The sequence below is a fragment of the Physcomitrium patens genome, chromosome 1, assembly GCF_059467195.1.
Source record: "Physcomitrium patens ecotype Gransden chromosome 1, ASM5946719v1, whole genome shotgun sequence".
In the NCBI taxonomy this organism is placed as follows: Eukaryota; Viridiplantae; Streptophyta; class Bryopsida; order Funariales; family Funariaceae; genus Physcomitrium; species Physcomitrium patens.
The window spans coordinates 27175011-27193608 of record NC_143410.1 but is presented as its reverse complement, the minus strand read 5'-3'; the positions used below and the strand labels follow the sequence as shown (position 1 = coordinate 27193608).

Below are 18598 nucleotides of genomic sequence, written 5' to 3'. Positions count from 1 at the left end.
TAGTGTTGATATCTTATTCTTCTACTTTATATTCTATTTTCTCTTTATTCCTTCACAATAAGCCTTTTCATAAATTCTAAATACTATTGCAATTATTATAAGTTTGTAATTAGATTTACTTTGTCTCAATTTCTTGTCTATCTATGTCAAAGAAAAATTACAAGAAAATATGTGATATCTGAAGCTACAAAGCTTTAGTCAATATTTTAATAGTAACTTATCTAAAGGTGGTTACAAACCTCAACTCTCTATAGTCTTTTCATGTTTTGTGTATTTCAAGTAAATAATTGTTAATCCTTGGCTACAATACTAACTTCTTTTTTATCTTTGAAGTGCTTATCATCTTCAAGAATGAGTTTGGAGCATTGTTAATTAATCAAATCAAATAATTTTGTTGTTTTTTTGTAGTTTTGCAAAGTCCATAGAATATTTGGTTGTATTGCTTAATTTTCTAAAATAAAATTAGGTTCCATTTTGTTATTTTTTCATATGCAGCAACTTCAAGTAATAGAAGCATGTTTTCATTTCTATTTGTGTTTCTTATCACAATTTTCTATATATATTGTCGGTAATATTTTAATTTATATCAATGGTCTTTGTAATCATGCTAACAAAGAAGTTGATGTTATAGTTTCCAAGTTGTCAAACTCAAGTATTAATAGTTATGCAATCCAATTGGACTCACATTAAAGAGAAGATTGAGATCCTAAAGGTTGTATCTTTAATTGAAAAAGTTTAAAAACCTAAAAAATCTAAAAATAAAGTGAAAGCAAAACATGTTAAGTAAATAAAGCAATACATGGTTGAATGGGATATGATAATTGTATATTGTAAATCCATTTCTTAAATAGAGAAATTATTCAAGTTGACCAAGGTAGCACAACTTGCATGATATTCTCTATATAATTGTTTCTATAATGTTCAAAGACTATGCTTTGTATTATTAGGATTTTTGATATAATTTGTAGGTGGTTTTGAATTATTTTTGTTATTGTAGCATCTAATTTGATTATAGACATAAAAAAAACATGAAATAGACCATTATAATGAACAATTTTGCTAGCATTATTATGAAAACTTATTGTCAATGTTGCATATTGTAGGAATAACAACCAACTTACTTCCAACTTACTTGCAAAATATTTTTTAGATTTAGTTAACACATTTTTTTCAATGTACCAAATATAGAGTAAGACAATTAAAGTAGAAATGATAATTTCAATGATATTTATTAGTGCCAAATTCCATTCAGCATCAAAGTAGATAGATCCAATATTTTCATACAACTGAACTAATTAAGTTAATGCCCAACAAAAAAGGATTTTTTTTCTCTTTGAAAAAAAATAATTACAATAATAAAAGAAGTAATGAAATCAATAATTTCTATAATATCTAATATTTGCATTCTTTACTATTTTTTTTTATATATACAATCTATAAAAATGGATGATAAATATCTCTTAATAAGTTCAACATATTTAAATTTTACAGAAAAAAAAAAACAAAAAAAACAAAAAAAAACAAAACAAAATAAAATAAAAAAACAAAAAAAAAACAAAAATACTTTATAAGTATTTTATACATAAGTATAATTTTATGAATTCATAAGTAAATTGATGAACAATGGCACAATATTATATTACATGAAGTCTACTTAAGAATATACTAGATATTTAGTTGTAGAAGGAAAAAGAAACTTATAACAAGATGATTCTAACAACTTTAACAAATCTTAAATGAATTTCAATTAAATTATAATAATGCTATTCAATCTTTAATTATATTTCTAAATAAGTCTCAAGAACTTACAAAAGAAATATAAAAAAATCATAAATTAATTTTAATAAAATATATATTATAAATAAATCTTTTAAAAAAAATAAAAATAAAAATCCTAATCAAATCTTAATATAATCTTCAACAAATCTTAATAAAATCTTAAACCAATCTCAACCAAATCTTAATAAAATGCTAAATCCTAAACAAATTTTAATCAAATTTTAGATAAACTCTAAACTAATTCTAATTTTAGATAAACTAATCTTAAATCATAATCCTAGACCAAATCCTAATAATATCCTAAATCCTAAACAAGCCAAGAAAATTCCAAATAAATTCCAATAAATTACTATAATTATTTGAAACCTCAATAAATATTAATTAAATCATAGATCTTGACTAAAAGTTCACTAAGACTTCCTCCAACAGGCAATTAATAAGCACATAAGTTTTGAGAAGAATTGGATTTACCATTGTAAGAAAAGCTTTCAAAATCACTCGATCTTTGACCATCCTTCTTCTCTGACTTAAATATTAATCTTTCAACATTGAATTCTCCTTACTAAATCATTCAATTGCTCCAAAAATTAAGTTGTGTGTAGATATTCAAGACTTAATTCTCTCACCAAATTTTGCTTCAATTTAACTAGCAAATATCTCTAGATCTTGAAATCTCTTACTAATCCTATATGTCAAATTTTCAAGACTATAATCCACAAAATTTTCAATCTAACTACTCAATTGACCTCAAATTTCTTACACAAATTTATAACAAGTACAACAATAAATTTCCAAAATTTCACTTATAAATATGCCAAAAAACTTATAAAACCTTCAATTTTGTAAATTTATTTTTATTTTTTAAAATCTAAACCAACTAAATATATTATTAAATTTAAAAATCCTTCAAAATCTTAATACTAATCTAAATGACATGAAATTAACACTCAAAATTTTTTCTTGAGATTTGTTTCAAATTCTATTTTTTAATTGACAAAAGAATTTTGGAGTTGCTATAGATGCTTGGTTTTGTTTCTTGGGATTTGATTTTTATTCTAGTTGATAATTGGACCTCTTTAGGTATCAATTCTTATTTTTTTGAGATCATTTTTGCTAAAATCAACTCCTAATTTCTTTCTATATATGCTTATTTTTTTATTTTTCTAATTTATCTTATTTTGTCTTATTTATGGCTATATAAAGTAAGTAGAGTTTATTTTTATAAAAAGAAATTTTAATAATATAAGATTTTATTACTTACCTATCTTTTGTCCATGTTTTTTTATTATGTCTTTTTAATTAGGCTCTTTTATAATAAAACTTTTTTTTATATATTTTACTTAATGGAACTGTTATCACATAATAATATTAGATTTTTATTAGATGAAAAATTAATAAAAAACCATGAAAGACAATATATTGCAATAATTGGTACGTATTATAAGTAGTACAAGTAATTATATGTCTTTTAGAGTCTCTTTTATGTGTTGCAATTACTATATTTTTTGGCACTTCTTCCATAAGAAGAATCCAAAGTACCAATTCTTTTTCTACTGGTTGAAGTTGTGAAGTTATGAAATGACTTATAAGTGATATTGAAGATCCTTGAATACAATGATAATTTTGTACTATTCAATGCTATTGTGTACTATTGTACAAACATTATGCATACAATTCAAATGAACATCACATAAATTACCTTGTTGAGTTTTTTGATGGATGAAGTTATTTTGCCCATTGTAAAAATATCTCCTATGACATATAAAATCTATGCAATGCTTGTCAAAGCATCATTTACAAGTTACATACCGTTGGATACATGCAAACTTATCTATATTTTCTTTCATGTGTTAAAATCAATCAAGAGATCCCTCTAGTAGAGGAGATATGTACAATAAATTTTTTATTTCAAAATGCAAATAATATTTGGATAGATAGTCTCATCTCTCTTTCTTTGAACACTCGACATTCTATCAAAAAAATTGCAAGATTATAGTGGAGGGTGAAAAGAAAGATGATTGACTACATAAGAAGTTATAGGCTTAACAAGGTGGAGCAAAGTCAAGAAATTATTTATTATAGATGTTGTTCAATAATTATTATTAGCAATAATATCTCCATGATTATATCAATCCAAATGCAAATGATGGTTATGATAACAAAGATGAGTCCAACAATCTATGTGCTAATTTATAATAATAGGTGGATCAATTTAATAAGAGCTTGGATTAATTAATTAATTATTTACATATATATATATATATATATATATATATATATACATGTTTTGTAAAATATAATAATAATAATAATTATTATTATTATTACTATTATTATTATTATTTTTAAATTAATACATTAATTTTTTCATTCTATCTTGCACCAAGAAATTGAATTTAGACTTGTGTTGAATGATTAACATCCAATTAGTAGTGAACTTTTTAGCTTATTTGTATTCACTTAAGTTCTGCAAAATGAGCAACTTCAATATGAAAAAGGATTAAGATACTAAGGTCTTTTGTAGAAGGCTATGCTTCATGAGTAGATAATTCAATATACAGATTTAGTACCCACTGCAACACCTTCAACTAGTCAAATATCCTAATTCTTGAATTTTTTCACGATTATAGACTTATGGTGGTTTCAATTAAGCTTGTGAGTGGAGAGTCAACCCTAATTTTGGACCTTTTATACTTAGTACAACTAAGAAACAATTATACAAGTGGATTTTGTGGTGTCTGTTTAGAAGAACAAAACTCTTGCATAGGCACTTCCACTATTAATCAATAACTTTGTAATTAGTGGAATCAAGTAATCAATTTCAAAGTTTCTTAATGTTACCTTTTTTGCAAGAAAGAACTTTTTCTTTTTTACAATAATAAGCTATTGTATGTTTCTTCATACCTATAATAATAATAATAATAAATAAATAAATGAATAAACCCATTATATGTTGGCCACTTCTCATTTGTTCCTTATGGTTCAATTATTAACATTTATTGTTAAGAGGATAAATCTTCTTTTTCCCTTTCATGGATGGGACGGATGCCAAGTGGTAACCTACCTCTCCGATTTGATGCAAAGGCTTGTCATAGCGTGTGAGTGTAGATATGTGATTTCCCTGTCGAGTCGAAAGTCAACACAACTGGCCATAGTAGGTAGCACATTGTTTGCTGGCCATTGTTCGTTAATCATGAAGCACTTCAAGTACATAAGAATAAAAATGCAATTTCAACTTGTCATTTTGCTGTGCGCGCGTGTTCTTGCTTTTCCTATGAAGTGCTGAGAATGGTAATTACACACAAGCATTAATAGGAATTTAATCACAAGTCTGGTGATTAGCATGTATCTGCTCGGAACCAGCACTAACAGTTGCCTTGGACCACTACAGAAGGGAAGATGGTTATACCTCAGTTTGGAATCTTTTTCTATAACGTTGGGTTGATGATCAGAGATGCCCGAGTCATGTGGACTCAACGGTTTGGTCGCTACAGGGATTTCGGTTTAGTTCTAGTCAGGAAGTAAGTTACGTCATTCTCTCTTCCAGAGCAGCTTTAAGAAGGTCCAAGCAGGCCTTGGTAGACTGTGGGCTCTCATTTATACACGTGTAGCTCACTTAAAAGTATGAGATCAAACCAACTGCCTTAAGAAAATTGTCTTATACACAGTTATTTTTCAATATGGTTTTCATCCATCGCGACTTTGAAACGACTGACTGAAGATTAGAATTAAATCTAGCATTAGAGGCACCTTACAATCTTACATTTGACAAACTTACATTTTTTCACGGTCTGGGAGCCACTCATGGGTTTATGGGTTGAGTTTGAACCTGTTATTTCTGCAGAGAGCATGGGATGCGAATACACGATATACGAGAATTTTTAGGTTTATGACTTTCTGTTGCGCACTGCTAGCCCAACAAACATGGATGCCGAGTACAAACCTGAAAATCTCATGTGAGAGACTTGCGAGCCCTGTGAGCATTGGACTTCGACGAAATGCTGCAAATGCCAATCCATCTCTTCTTATTCACCTTCGATCTGCGAGCCTAAAATCCAAGCAATGCAAATATGACGATAGTAAGTCCCTGACAATGTTAGAGAATTGTGCGGTGTCCGTTGGGCATGAATCCTATTCAGGCAGGGTCGTCCTCTGCAGCTCTCCCAATGCCTTACTGGAGGGTCTTTCTCGGGGAAATATGACGTTTAGGTTTGACCTTGAAAATGCAAAAACCAATCTCTAAGAGTATCAAACTTTGACACTCGCGGATGCTCGTCATACTCTGATACCACTTCCTCATCAAAGTCAGCGAATGGGCCAGGGCCAAGGATCTGCTCTAGGAGGTCTTGTAAGTCCGGGAGTTTATAATGCCTTCCAGCTTGGAGGAGGATTGACGCCCAATTAACTCTCGACGGGTTGAAAAATCACGTAAACTACCCGGTTCATTAATTTGAATGCGTGAAATCAAGTCCGACGTTAAGAGATTCACAAGGGTCTACAAGAACCCGGCATTCCGAAGTCTTTTGACCACCCCAATATTTTGTAAAGATCGAACACGCTGTATTGAACCCTAAGTTGCTCCGCCAAAAAAAACAATAAAAAAAACGACAGCACGTGGATGATTTTACGAAGAGACGCTACAAAGAAACCAAGACCAATACGTTAAAACACAAACTTGTGCTGCGATTCGTGCTTGATTTCGACCAAGGCTGTGGCAGAATTGCACAGATGATTGAGCTCTAGTGCAGCTTAAGATGTGAGTCCATCCTTGAGGTTGCCGGAGATGTGCGCTAGAAACAGAACAGTCCTCAGTACTCGCACAGTCATTGACTGTTCAAAAAGTTGTCCTTTGACACAAGCAACTTAAAAAAAACATACCGCAACCACTCTCCTCCACCACAAGCTCGATTGGACCTTGTTGTACACGAAAGTGACGACGTCACGGTATACACCGACTTGAAACAATTGAGCGGGCGATAGCAAAAGTACCTTGATGTCGAAAGGACCACAGAATCTGTTATTTCCATGTGCAGAAAATTGCCAATCCTCAGAACGATAGCCCCCAAGAAATAACTTTCCTTTCCTGCAAACGTCGTACATACATTCCGAGTGCAGCCCAATGACTCGGAACTTCAAAGACACAATACATGTTGAAGATTAAAATTCACAGCATAATTCCCATACACCTTTATCAGAACCCTTGGCGAACGCAAGCAGAGCTGCACCACGTGAGCTAGGTTATATTGCTGTAAAAATGGGTCTTCGGATTCCTAATGGTAAATCTCCACACAATTATTCCAAAATCGGAGTCGACGGGGTGCGCTAAAAGCTACGACAAATTGTAAAATTGCCAACTTCACACCTTACCGGAAGCCATTATTATAGCAATCCTCGATCTCATGACCGACTCGATTACGCAAAACTACAGGGCGATAAAAATACCTTCGAGATCTTCATCCACAAATACTGCATGATCTCATGGCGTCAACGGGTGACAGGTGTACAAAAAGACCTTGAATGAGCACATTAGAAGCACCTGCAACTCATGAGTCCTGAAAACGAACGAATTCAATGCAAGGGCAAAAATCTATCCGCAATAAACTACATTATCGTAACCAGACTGAATGGAAGTCGGGTGAGGCTTATCCGGATCGTAGGGTTCAGAAGACGGACGAGTGACCAGTGGAGTTGAGCTGCTTCGGGTGGATGGGCTCGAAGCCACCAGCCTCGTCCTAACCTTGTGCTTTTCTCCCCCCTGCCATCTCACCCTTCACAGTCCTCCCCACTTCACTCAGACACTCGTGTTACGAAATTCTGCCTCTTTCTCCTCAGTCCTCCCCTCGTGTTGGCCTTCTCCCTCCCCGAGAGAGAGTTCTACACACAGGGTCGCGGCTTCACACTTCGGCTTGAAGGCATGGCTTGCGTCGCGGATGTCAGCCGCGCTGCGGTTTCTGGGTGCGTTGCCGGCAGCAGCGCTGCCCGTGGCAATGCCGCGCCCAGCGTGAGGGTGGCGGTTCTGAGCCCGTCGTCGTTCGTGGGGCAAGTGGTGATGGGAGGCGCCGCGGAGGCCAAGGGCAGGAAGGGCGCGTCGACATTGGTGGTGCGCGCTGCTCGTGAGAAGTACGAGAGGACGAAGCCCCATGTGAACATCGGCACCATCGGGCACGTCGACCACGGGAAGACGACCCTGACGGCCGCGCTGACGATGGCGCTGGCCGCTGCGGGAGGCGGTGTGGCGAAGAAGTACGACGAGATCGATGCCGCGCCGGAGGAGCGCGCTCGTGGAATCACCATCAACACGGCGACGGTGGAGTACGAGACGGAGAGCAGGCACTACGCTCACGTGGATTGCCCCGGGCACGCGGATTACGTGAAGAACATGATTACGGGAGCGGCGCAGATGGACGGAGCCATCTTGGTGGTGTCGGGCGCGGACGGGCCGATGCCCCAGACGAAGGAGCACATCCTGCTTGCGAAGCAAGTGGGCGTGCCGAACATGGTGGTGTTCATGAACAAGCAAGACCAGGTGAGAGGGGCGGGGATTGTGGTGAATTGGGATGGGAACTGGGGTTTTGTTTGTTTGTGTGTTTGTTTTGGTGGGGGCAGGGGGATGGCGCAAGGTGTGGGGGCGAGGGAGGGAATAGGGTTTAAGGGTTTGCAGGGGGGGTGGGGGGTTGGGGAGAGGGTTTAGGCAGGAGTGAGCGGTGGGTGTGTGAGAATTGTTGGGGCAATTGGCGGGAGTGGGGCGCTGACGGGGAGGGGCACTGGGGAATGCGCAGGTGGATGACGAGGAGCTGTTGGAACTGGTGGAGATGGAGATTCGGGAGCTGCTGACCTCGTACGAGTTCCCCGGAAACGACATCCCAATCGTGTCGGGATCGGCGCTGCTGGCGCTGGAGGCGCTGATGAAGCCGGAGAACAAGAACATCAAGAGGGGCGACGACAAGTGGGTGGACAAAATCTTCGAGCTGATGGACAACGTGGACCAGTACATCCCGGTGCCGCAGAGGATGACGGAGCTGCCGTTTTTGATGGCGATCGAGGACGTGTTTTCGATCACGGGGCGTGGAACGGTGGCGACGGGGCGTGTGGAGAGGGGCGTGGTGAAGCTGGGAGACGTGGTGGAGATCGTGGGGCTGCGGGAGACGAGGAGCACGACGGTGACGGGTCTGGAGATGTTCCAGAAGCTGCTGGACGAGGCGATGGCGGGCGACAACGTGGGGGTGTTGCTGCGAGGTATCCAGAAGGTGGACATCCAGAGGGGGATGGTGCTGGCGAAGCCGGGGACGATCAAGGGGCACAAGACGTTCGAGGCGTCGGTGTACGTGCTGAAGAAGGAGGAGGGCGGGCGACACTCGCCATTCTTCAAGGGCTACAAGCCGCAGTTCTACATGAGGACGACGGACTGCACGGGAGGAATTCTGAGCATCCAGACGGACCAGGGCGAGGAGGCGAACATGGTGGTGCCGGGAGACAGGGTGAAGCTGACGATCGAGCTGATCAACGAGGTGGCGTGCGAGGAGAAGATGAGGTTCGCCATCCGGGAGGGAGGCAAGACGGTGGGCGCGGGAGTGATATCGAAGATCATGACGTAGATGGTGGGGTGAGGGTGAGGGTGGTGAGGGTAGGGGGCTGGTTAGAGTGTGTGTGATAGGACATTGGAGGATGAGTCTGGCAGCGGGGGGAGTGTAGAGGCCCGTCGGTGCGGTGCGGAAGGCTCAGACGAGTAGGGAGTGAAGAGAAGAAGGTAGAGGAGTAGGGAAACGCAGCCACTGGTATGGGCAGTGGATATCTTTGTGGGACTGGATGAATGGAACCAGTAATTTTTTTGCAAGTGTGGGTGGTGTGGGAGCATATGTGCAGTGGTATGAATGCTGCTGCGATGTGGAGATTTGTTTGCAGGACGGCAGGTTTTGGTGTTTGTGTGCTTGAGGAGCAATTTGGTTTTTTTTGATGGATGTATGAGGACATGTTTGTCCTGGCAGGTGTGTGTTGCGGGGAATGAAGAGACCGTTGGTTTAGGTTGCCGGGAATGCAGTAGAAGGATTTACATGGATTAAGGTTTGGTGTTGTCGATTGTGCGTTGTGGGTAAAGTGAAACCCACTAGAATTTGAGATTGGTAATGTGGCATTGGAGTAGTTGGTGAATGCATGCTTTGTCGAATCTTACAGGCATTATGTAGCGGGGAAAGTCTTGTTAGTTTGAAAGTGTGCTGGCGGCCTCTTCGTAATGATGTTTGCTTCGATCTTCAAGATGTAACTGAGACACGTATCGTCTTGTGAACGCTTGTTACAGGTGAACCGGTTGAGACTGCTGGGGTTGCGTTTGCGTGATCAAGAGCGTTGATTTGCCTTACGACGAGAAATGCTTGTGTTGAAAGGAGGGGTTGAATGTAATTTAAGTTATGTATCCGTTGGTAGGTTTCGCGGGTGGTGTAGTTCCCTCTCCTTGTCGAGCAGTGAATGTTTCCATGTTGGTATTGTAATATGTATTTTCCCGCGCGGTGAAATCGACAACAGATAAAGTGCTGGGACTTTTCTTAATTGAACCATTGTTGAAAGTGCAGTTTTGCCACTTCATGGCGTTGTTTCTCTGTTCTGTGATGCATTCCTGCTTGATTCATTCACTTTGTCGTCTTTCGATGTCCCTTCCTGTGTAACAGAATATGGGCTGCAGTTAATGAAGGACCAAATGCACCTAATCTATTTCAAGACAACGCATTTTTCATTTTTATTCTTATTTTAGAATCGTATATATTTGGATATTGATATTTTTTTCATATTAAAAAATACTCTCTTAAAACCGACTTATTGCAGAAATAAATTTAGACATAGAAAAGTCTTAATAACTTTCTTTTGTATGTAAAATAAAATCTTTCTTGTTATGTGTAAGTTTCTATGTGGCATTTTTTCTTGCAATCTATCTTTTAATGTATTTATCCTTTGATTCTTATGAAATTATTAAATCCCTAAGAAAAGTTATTAAGAATTTGTTTAAAAAGAAGAATTTATATTAGAAAATTTAATAAGTTTTTTTTTTTTTTTTTTTTTTTTTTTTTTTTATCAATCCAATCATAGATCTCTTTAATTAATTATATTCCTTTTTATTTAGCCAAAGATAAGATTGGTCATTTCATTAATATGCTATGTAATTTAACTTTGATTAATACCAATTCTTCTTTGTCATCAATTAAACATCCAATCTATAGGAAATGCAATTAATATTATAATCTTGTTAATAAATATTCTTATTTCTTAAACATACTTAACTAAAAAGTTTAATAGATTAATTTAAAGTAATCTATTTTTTTTAATTAAAAAAATCAATTGATACAAGTCAAAAAGTTTTACAAAAAACTATTGTTAGATATTTTATTAGATATAAATTATTAGATATTGAAGTATTAAAATTTCATAAATATTATATGTCAACTAAATGTATGTGTGAAGTATTTTTTAATATTTTAATAAGTATGACATACAAAAATTATATAATTTTGTTTATATCTAATTGTGATGCATATAAATTTTGATTAGTATAGATTTAGAAAATATTGAATTTTAGAAGTTAAGATAAAAATCTACAACTTTTAAATCCTTTGATTGATTAAAACTAAGAAACATCTAAATTTTAGATAATCAAAGAATTCGAAAGTTATAGCTCCTAACATCATTTTTTTAAAGTATAAATATTACTTTAGTTTCATTTAATATTACAAATATTATAATATATTCTTATATAATATTATAGACATATAAAGAATATTCTAAAACTTTTAAAGAATCTTTCATATCATGGTAGATCTTTTTAGAACATTTTAAAAACTAAGTAGAAGTGTATAGTATGTAACTTAGAAACTAAACTATGTCATAGTGTGGTGTTGTAACACATCCATTAGGTGAAATAAGAAAGGAAAAATCATATTAAAGAAGAGTTTAAATGAAAATATTTAAAAAAATTATCTTAGAAATATAAATAATAACTAAGGAGGTGGTAAAAATTAATAAGTGTCTTCTTATAAAAGATACTTCTATTTATTTTGTAAGGCCATAATTAAGGCAAAAAAAAATAGATTAAGAAAATAAATCATATAAGCATCTTAAGGAAGAAGTTAAGAATAGGATTTAACAAAATTTATCCCAAAACACTAAGAATTGATACTCAAAGAGGACCAGTTGTGAACTAGGATTGAAATCAAACCTAAAGGCTCAAAGCCATGTACCTACAGCGACTCCATAGTTCTTTAGTTGTTTAAAGAGTAGGATTTGAGAAAAAAACTAATGAAAGGTTATTTTGAGAGATTTTTTAATGTGATTTGGAGATATATTGAGTTTTTGAGGACTTTTTAAAGTGAAAGATGTATCCAATGGTTTGAGATTTTGAGAAGTAAAATGATGTTTATAATTTTAGGTATTGTATAAGTGTCATTGCACATTTACAAGTGAGATTTTGAGAGTTTTTCATTGTGCTCGTCTTCAATATGTTAATACAATTTGATATCAATCAAATCATTAGATTGAAGGATATGAGAGTTTTATTGGGTTAAGATCTCAGATATTTGAAATTTAGGGTTATTGAGGATTTTTATACTCGTGAAAAATCTACTAGTTTGATTGAAGCAAAAGTTAGTAAGAGCAATTTTGATATTGAAATCTATACACCAACCAATTGAATAGTTCAGCAAGGAGAAATTAGTACTAAAAAATTAACATCTATGTTGAAAAAGGAAGGCAACCAACGTTTGAAAGATTTAGGAATTTTTTCTTTTGAATCATGAGTTTGATTTTTTAAAATTTTTTATATGCATGTTAATTGCTTATAGATTGAAATGTAGGTGAAATTTGAGTTGAGATCAATGATTTGATTAGTATTTATTGAAATTTTAAAACAACTACAAGAATTGTTTAGAATTTACTTGATTTTTCTTGGATTTGTTTAGAGTTTGTTTAGGATCTCTTTAGGATTTTATTATGCTTTGGTTTGAATTTAGGATTTAGGATTTAATTAGGATTGATTTAAGTTCATGTTAAGATTAATTTAAGATTTAGGATTTAGAGTTTATTTAAGATTTATTTAAGATTAGTTTAAGATTACATTAGAGATTGGTTAGGATTTTTTTAGGATTTTGTTAAGATTTCACAAGGATTTGGTTAAGGTTTTGTTAGGATTTGGTTAGGATTTGGATAGTTTTGGTTTAGATCTTATTTAGAATTTGGTTAAGATTTAAGATTTGATTATGATTTAGTTTGGATTTGGTTAGAATTGATTTAGTATTTTATTAAGGTTTATTTAGGATTTCATTAGGATTTTATTATGATTCATTTAAGGTTTTCATTTTAATTTTTTTCAAAGATTTCTTTGATATTTTTTAAAGATATTTTTACTATACATATATTTTTAAGATTAAATTATAATTTCTTCATGTTTTTTTTTGTTATTTCTTTAAGACTTCTTTTTTATTTGATTAAAAATTGATTAGTATTATTAAGATTTAATTAAATTTTTTTTAGGATTCTATTAGAGTTACTATGACTTTCCTGTTGCAAATTCTATTTTATTTTCCACAACAAAGTTCTAGGTGCATTTTCAAGCCAACTTCATAGAATATGATAATAAACATAATTGATATGAGTAATTACTTAAATAAGAAGAATTATGTAGAAGGAAGTAAAATTAAATAAATACTATAATATCTTGTAAATAAGCTTCTTAAAAACTTCATTGATAAAAATTTAACTTTATATGTTTGTAGGTGATTATAGATTAATAACTTGACCTATAAATTGGCCATGTATTGCTTATGTTGAATACTTATGATACAAGTTAGTCATGTGGGGTAGATATGGAAAATTTTCTTTGCAAGTTAGATACTTATTCCTCAAGTTGGATACATATTGGAAGTTCTATAGAATATCACCACATAGCTCCTACTTAGATAGTATGTATAGAGGCAAGAGTGAAGCCATGCTTCATTCTTTTCAATTCCTTTCTTACTTTTAGTCTAGTTCTAAGAGTCTATAGCTTTATTGTCTTTAGCAATAGCCATTCTGCTTTCTTCTTGAATAAACATACATCATTATTTTTTTATGTTGTTTTTTAAAAAATACACTTCATCTATTTATTTTTACTTTTAAAGTTCTTATCTCTGATACTATATTAGGTGGCGCTCTATGAAACTTCTAGAATAGCTTAATATTAATCATTTATTTTAACTTTGACCATAGATCTTTTTAAGAAGTTTTTTGAGGGACTTCTTGAGATTTTGCCAATAAGTTATATATTAACTTTTATTGCAAGACATAAAAGGCTTTGACTCTAAGACTTACAACTTGCTGGTGATATAAATAAAAATAAGATTACAAACTTCATTGGTTTTGTTAATTCATTTCTTAAGTTAGTTCTTCTTATGACCTTTAGACCTTTTTCTTAATAATAATTATTAGTTATTATCTTCTTAGCCATTCATTCTTTTTTATACACTTCATTGCTTTAATTATTCTTTCGTAATTGAAGTTCTAAGTGTGTTCATGATAGTTTAATAATACTATTGTTTTTTTTTTTTTTTTTTTTTTTTTTTTTTTTTTATATTTATAGTGTTATTTTGTATTAAAAAATATATGGACTACTATTTTTCTTAGATATTTTTTTGTATTGAGAAGTGAGCAAATGTCAAGGACAAGAACTCGATGAAAAAATAGTTCAGACAAGTAAGCCTTCACTCAAAGAAAAGTAACAAAATATGAATAATAAGTATGTATATTGAAAAGAGAAACTAGAATGGCTATTGCCAAAAGACAAGAAAACTAGAGACCCTTGAAACTAGACTAGAAGCAAGAAAGGAGTTGACAAGAGTGAAGAAGCCTTCACTCTTGTCTCTATATATACTATCTAACTAGGGGCTACGTGGCGACGTTCTATAGGACCTCCAATATGTGTTGACTTTGTAGGACACATGCCTTGACTTACAAGGCAAGTTTTTCTACGTGTGGGCCACATAGTTAGCTTGATCTTCAAGCTAACAACATGTGTGGCACATGGCCAACTTGTTGACCATGTTTCTAATCCAAAAAGTCAATTAAAGACACCTATGAAGTCAAAGCAGCGTCTAGGAAGTTTCTAGGAAGCTTCTATATTAAATATTATAGAATTAACTTACTTTTATCTACTTTTACTTACTTCTACCTATTTCTATATGTAATTATTAGCTTACATGATTATGGCCGTGACATTACCCCCCCTTTTAGAGACGAGTTCCACGAGGAGCGGTCATCATATGTTGAGGAAATCTATGATGCGACGAATTGTATTCGCCACATACTCTGATCTCTGTTCTCTTCGAAGATGATTGATAGGGCCTCTCAACCATCGGTAGTGTCCCACACCAGGGCGGAAAGACCACCCAGTTATTTGATCATTGTTGAGGCCTTCGTAACTTCCTTCGAATAGAATATTCGGAACACCATGAGGAGTTGTTTCTACCTCTAGCAAAATCACCAAACATTGAGAGTCCCTTCCCAAATCGTGATACCAAACGCGTTGTATCTCACCATCTATTCGAGGAAGAACATGTCGTTCTTGAAGATCTTCATCTCGATTGCATCTTCTTGAAGGTTGTGACAATCGTAATGTCTCGTCCGACAGGTCAGCAAACGAAGGTTCTTGAGTTGAATCCGCTGGTTGTTGGCTCTCCATCTAATTAGCGTCACAAATGCAAAGAAGTTACAAACAAGGATAGGAAATTGAATGTTATCTTGCCTCAATCTCGTCTCTTTTATAAGAGAGATTTTCATCTTGATTTTGATGGATGTCGTTGATGAAAAACTTTGATTTTAGCTGATGCATTTGCTAGATTCCTGGATGGCTCCCATGTGCGTTCACTAATATCATATCCGCGCCAATGAACAAGATATTCCAGCTTATTTCGGCGCCGCCTTGAGTCTAATATCTCTTCCACCTCAAATTCTTCATTATTATCTACTTCTATAGGAGGCGGTGGCATATGTCTTCTTCCTTGTATATCCATTGTCTTATATGGTTCAAGAAGAGACACATGGAATACAGGATGGATCTTCATTGACTCCGATAGATGTAACCGATATGCAACTGGGTTGATCTGTTCAGAAACAGAAAAGGGGCCAAGCCTACGATAGTCCAACTTGTCACAAGGTCGAGTAGTCTTGATATTGCGACGAAGTAGCCATACCTTATCACCCACGTTGACTTGTGGTTGCTCCTTACGATATAGATCTACGTTTATCTTTTGTCGTTCTTGAGCTTCCTTCAATTGTGTCTTCATTATTGCATATAACTCTGACAACCGATTTACCATATCTTCTGCTGCAGGATTATCAACTTTTGAAAAATCAAAAGTATCAAGTCATGGATGATAGCCATAATTGGCAAAGAAAGGTGTTTGTTGCGTGGAAGAATGTACCGTATTATTATAAGCAAACTCTGCCAATGGCAGAAGGGTTGTCCAATCATCTTGTTGGTAATTGATAGTACACCTTAAATACTGCTCCAAGACTTGGTTTACGCGCTCTGTTTGTCCATCAGTTTGAGGATGGAAAGCCGAAGATAGCTTTATGTCCACTTTTAAAATCTTGAAAAGGGTCCTCCAAAATCTTGACACAAATTGAGTTCCCCTATCCGATATGATATCTTTAGGTAATCCATGATAGCGATAGATATTATCAATGAAAAGCTTAGCTGTTTCTTCACCTGTGATAGATTTTGTACATGGCACAAAGTGTGCCATCTTGGTGAAATGATCTACTATCACAAATATAGAATCATAAGATCTTGAGCTTGGAAGATCTGTGATGAAATCCATAGAAACAGAAGACCATGGTTGTTCTGGTATAGGTAATGGCTGAAGAAGTCCGTAAGGTCGATGACGAGGAGTTTTTGATCTTGAACAAATATTACATGATTGTACAAAGTCTTTGACTGACTTCCACATTTGTGGCCACCAAAAATCTCTTGATATGAGTTTCAAAGTCTTATTATATCCAAAGTGCCCTGCTGTTGGAAAGTCATGACGTGCTTGAAGAACAAGTAAACGTGCTTCTCCTTCTGGAACATATAGGCGTCCTTCAAAATATAATAGATTATTTTTGAACTCGAACTTAGAAGGATCATGAGACTTGGAAGAATTATTCTCGATATCATGAACAAGAAGGTCTGAGGACATACTGGACTGGATTTGCTTGAGAAAAGTTGAATCAATAGTCAATGTTGATTTCATTGCTCGGAGATGAAATTGCTCCGGCTTCAAGAGGACCGTTCTTTGTTGCTCAAAAGCTGCATCTCTTTCTTTTGGTGCAAAATAAAAACGTCTAGATAGGGCATCGGACAAACCTTGTTGTTTTTCTGGCCGATAAGTGATAATGAACTCGAATCTTGACAAAGACATACTCCAACGAGCTTGACGACGATTCAATACGCGTGCTGACATGAAATACTCGAGGTTCTTGTGATCTGTATACACAGTGACTGGACTAGAAGCGCCTTCTAGATAATGACGCCATTCTTGAAAGGAATCCACGATCGCAAGAAGTTCTTTATCGTGGATCTCATAATTGATCTTGGCTGCTGAGAATTTTCTTGAATGAAAAGCTATCGGATGAAGTTTGTCATCTGTTCCCATTTGTGATAAAACTGCACCCAAGGCAAAATCTGATGCATCTGTTTCCATAAAAAATGCCTTGGAAAAGTCAATACGATATAAGACTGGTGCAGAGACAAACGATGTCTTCAAGGCTTCAAATGCTGCTTCCGCTTCTTGATTCCATTGAAATTTATCTTTACTAGTCAAGCGTGTAAGTGGAGCTGCAACTCGTGAGAAATCTTTGATGAAGATCCGATAGTAATTGGCAAATCCCAAGAAACATTGGACATCTCTTACCGTCCTTGGAATCTTCCAATCCACGATTGTTTGGACTTTCTTAGAATCCATCATGAGACCATCATTTGAAATGATGTATCCTAAAAAGTCAACTTGAGTAGTGTGAAATACACACTTTTCCATCTTGGCATACAATCCTGCATCTCTAAGTTTTTGTAATACTTGACGAACATGTATTTCATGTTCTTCGACGTTCTTGGAATAGATCAGGATATCGTCTAGATAGCAGACGACAAAATTGTCTAAGAATTCACGAAATATATCATTCATGAGATGTTGAAAAGCAGCTGGTGCATTCGTGAGTCCAAAGGGCATGACATTATATTCGAAATGTCCATACCTGGTTCGAAACGCAGTCTTCCATTCATCTCCTTCTTTGATCCGTACTAGATTATATGCTCCTCTTAGATCTATTTTTGTATAGATCTTAGCTTGATTCAACTGGTCAAGGAGTCCTGATATCAAAGGTAATGGATACCTGTTCTTGATTGTGATCTTGTTGAGTCCTCGATAATCAACACACATTCGTAAAGATCCATCTTTTTTCTTTACGAATAGAATTGGAGCTCCTGCTGGAGATTTTGAATGGCGTATGAAATTCTTCGCTAAATTCTCGTCAATATATGTCTTGAGTTCAGCCATCTCATCTTGCGATAAACTGTAAATTGGTCCAAATGGTGGCTGAGTTCCTTCCTTGAGGTCGATTGAACAATCATATGGGCGATGCTCAGGAAGAATATCTGCATTCTTTTTCTCAAAAACGTCTTGATACTCCTGATATTGACTTGGAATGCCACTTGAAGTCTTTACGTTTTCAGAAATAGGTGCAGCATAAATAGCAAAAGTTGATCCTTCTTTTGCTGCGTGTATAAATGCTTTTGCACCTATCAGTACGGGTTTTACTAAACTAG

At 35.1% G+C, this 18598-nt stretch overlaps 1 protein-coding gene across 1 annotated transcript; it reads left to right on the top strand.

Moving 5' to 3' along the window:
• The first annotated feature begins 7386 nt into the window (after positions 1-7386).
• LOC112286063 (elongation factor Tu, chloroplastic-like) lies at positions 7387-9613 on the top strand. Its single transcript, XM_090255143.1, has 2 exons — positions 7387-8305; positions 8559-9613. The coding sequence occupies exons 1-2, from the start codon at positions 7694-7696 to the stop codon at positions 9372-9374; spliced, it is 1428 nt and encodes a 475-aa protein (XP_090111269.1). The 5' UTR covers positions 7387-7693; the 3' UTR covers positions 9375-9613.
• Positions 9614-18598: the final 8985 nt, after the last annotated feature.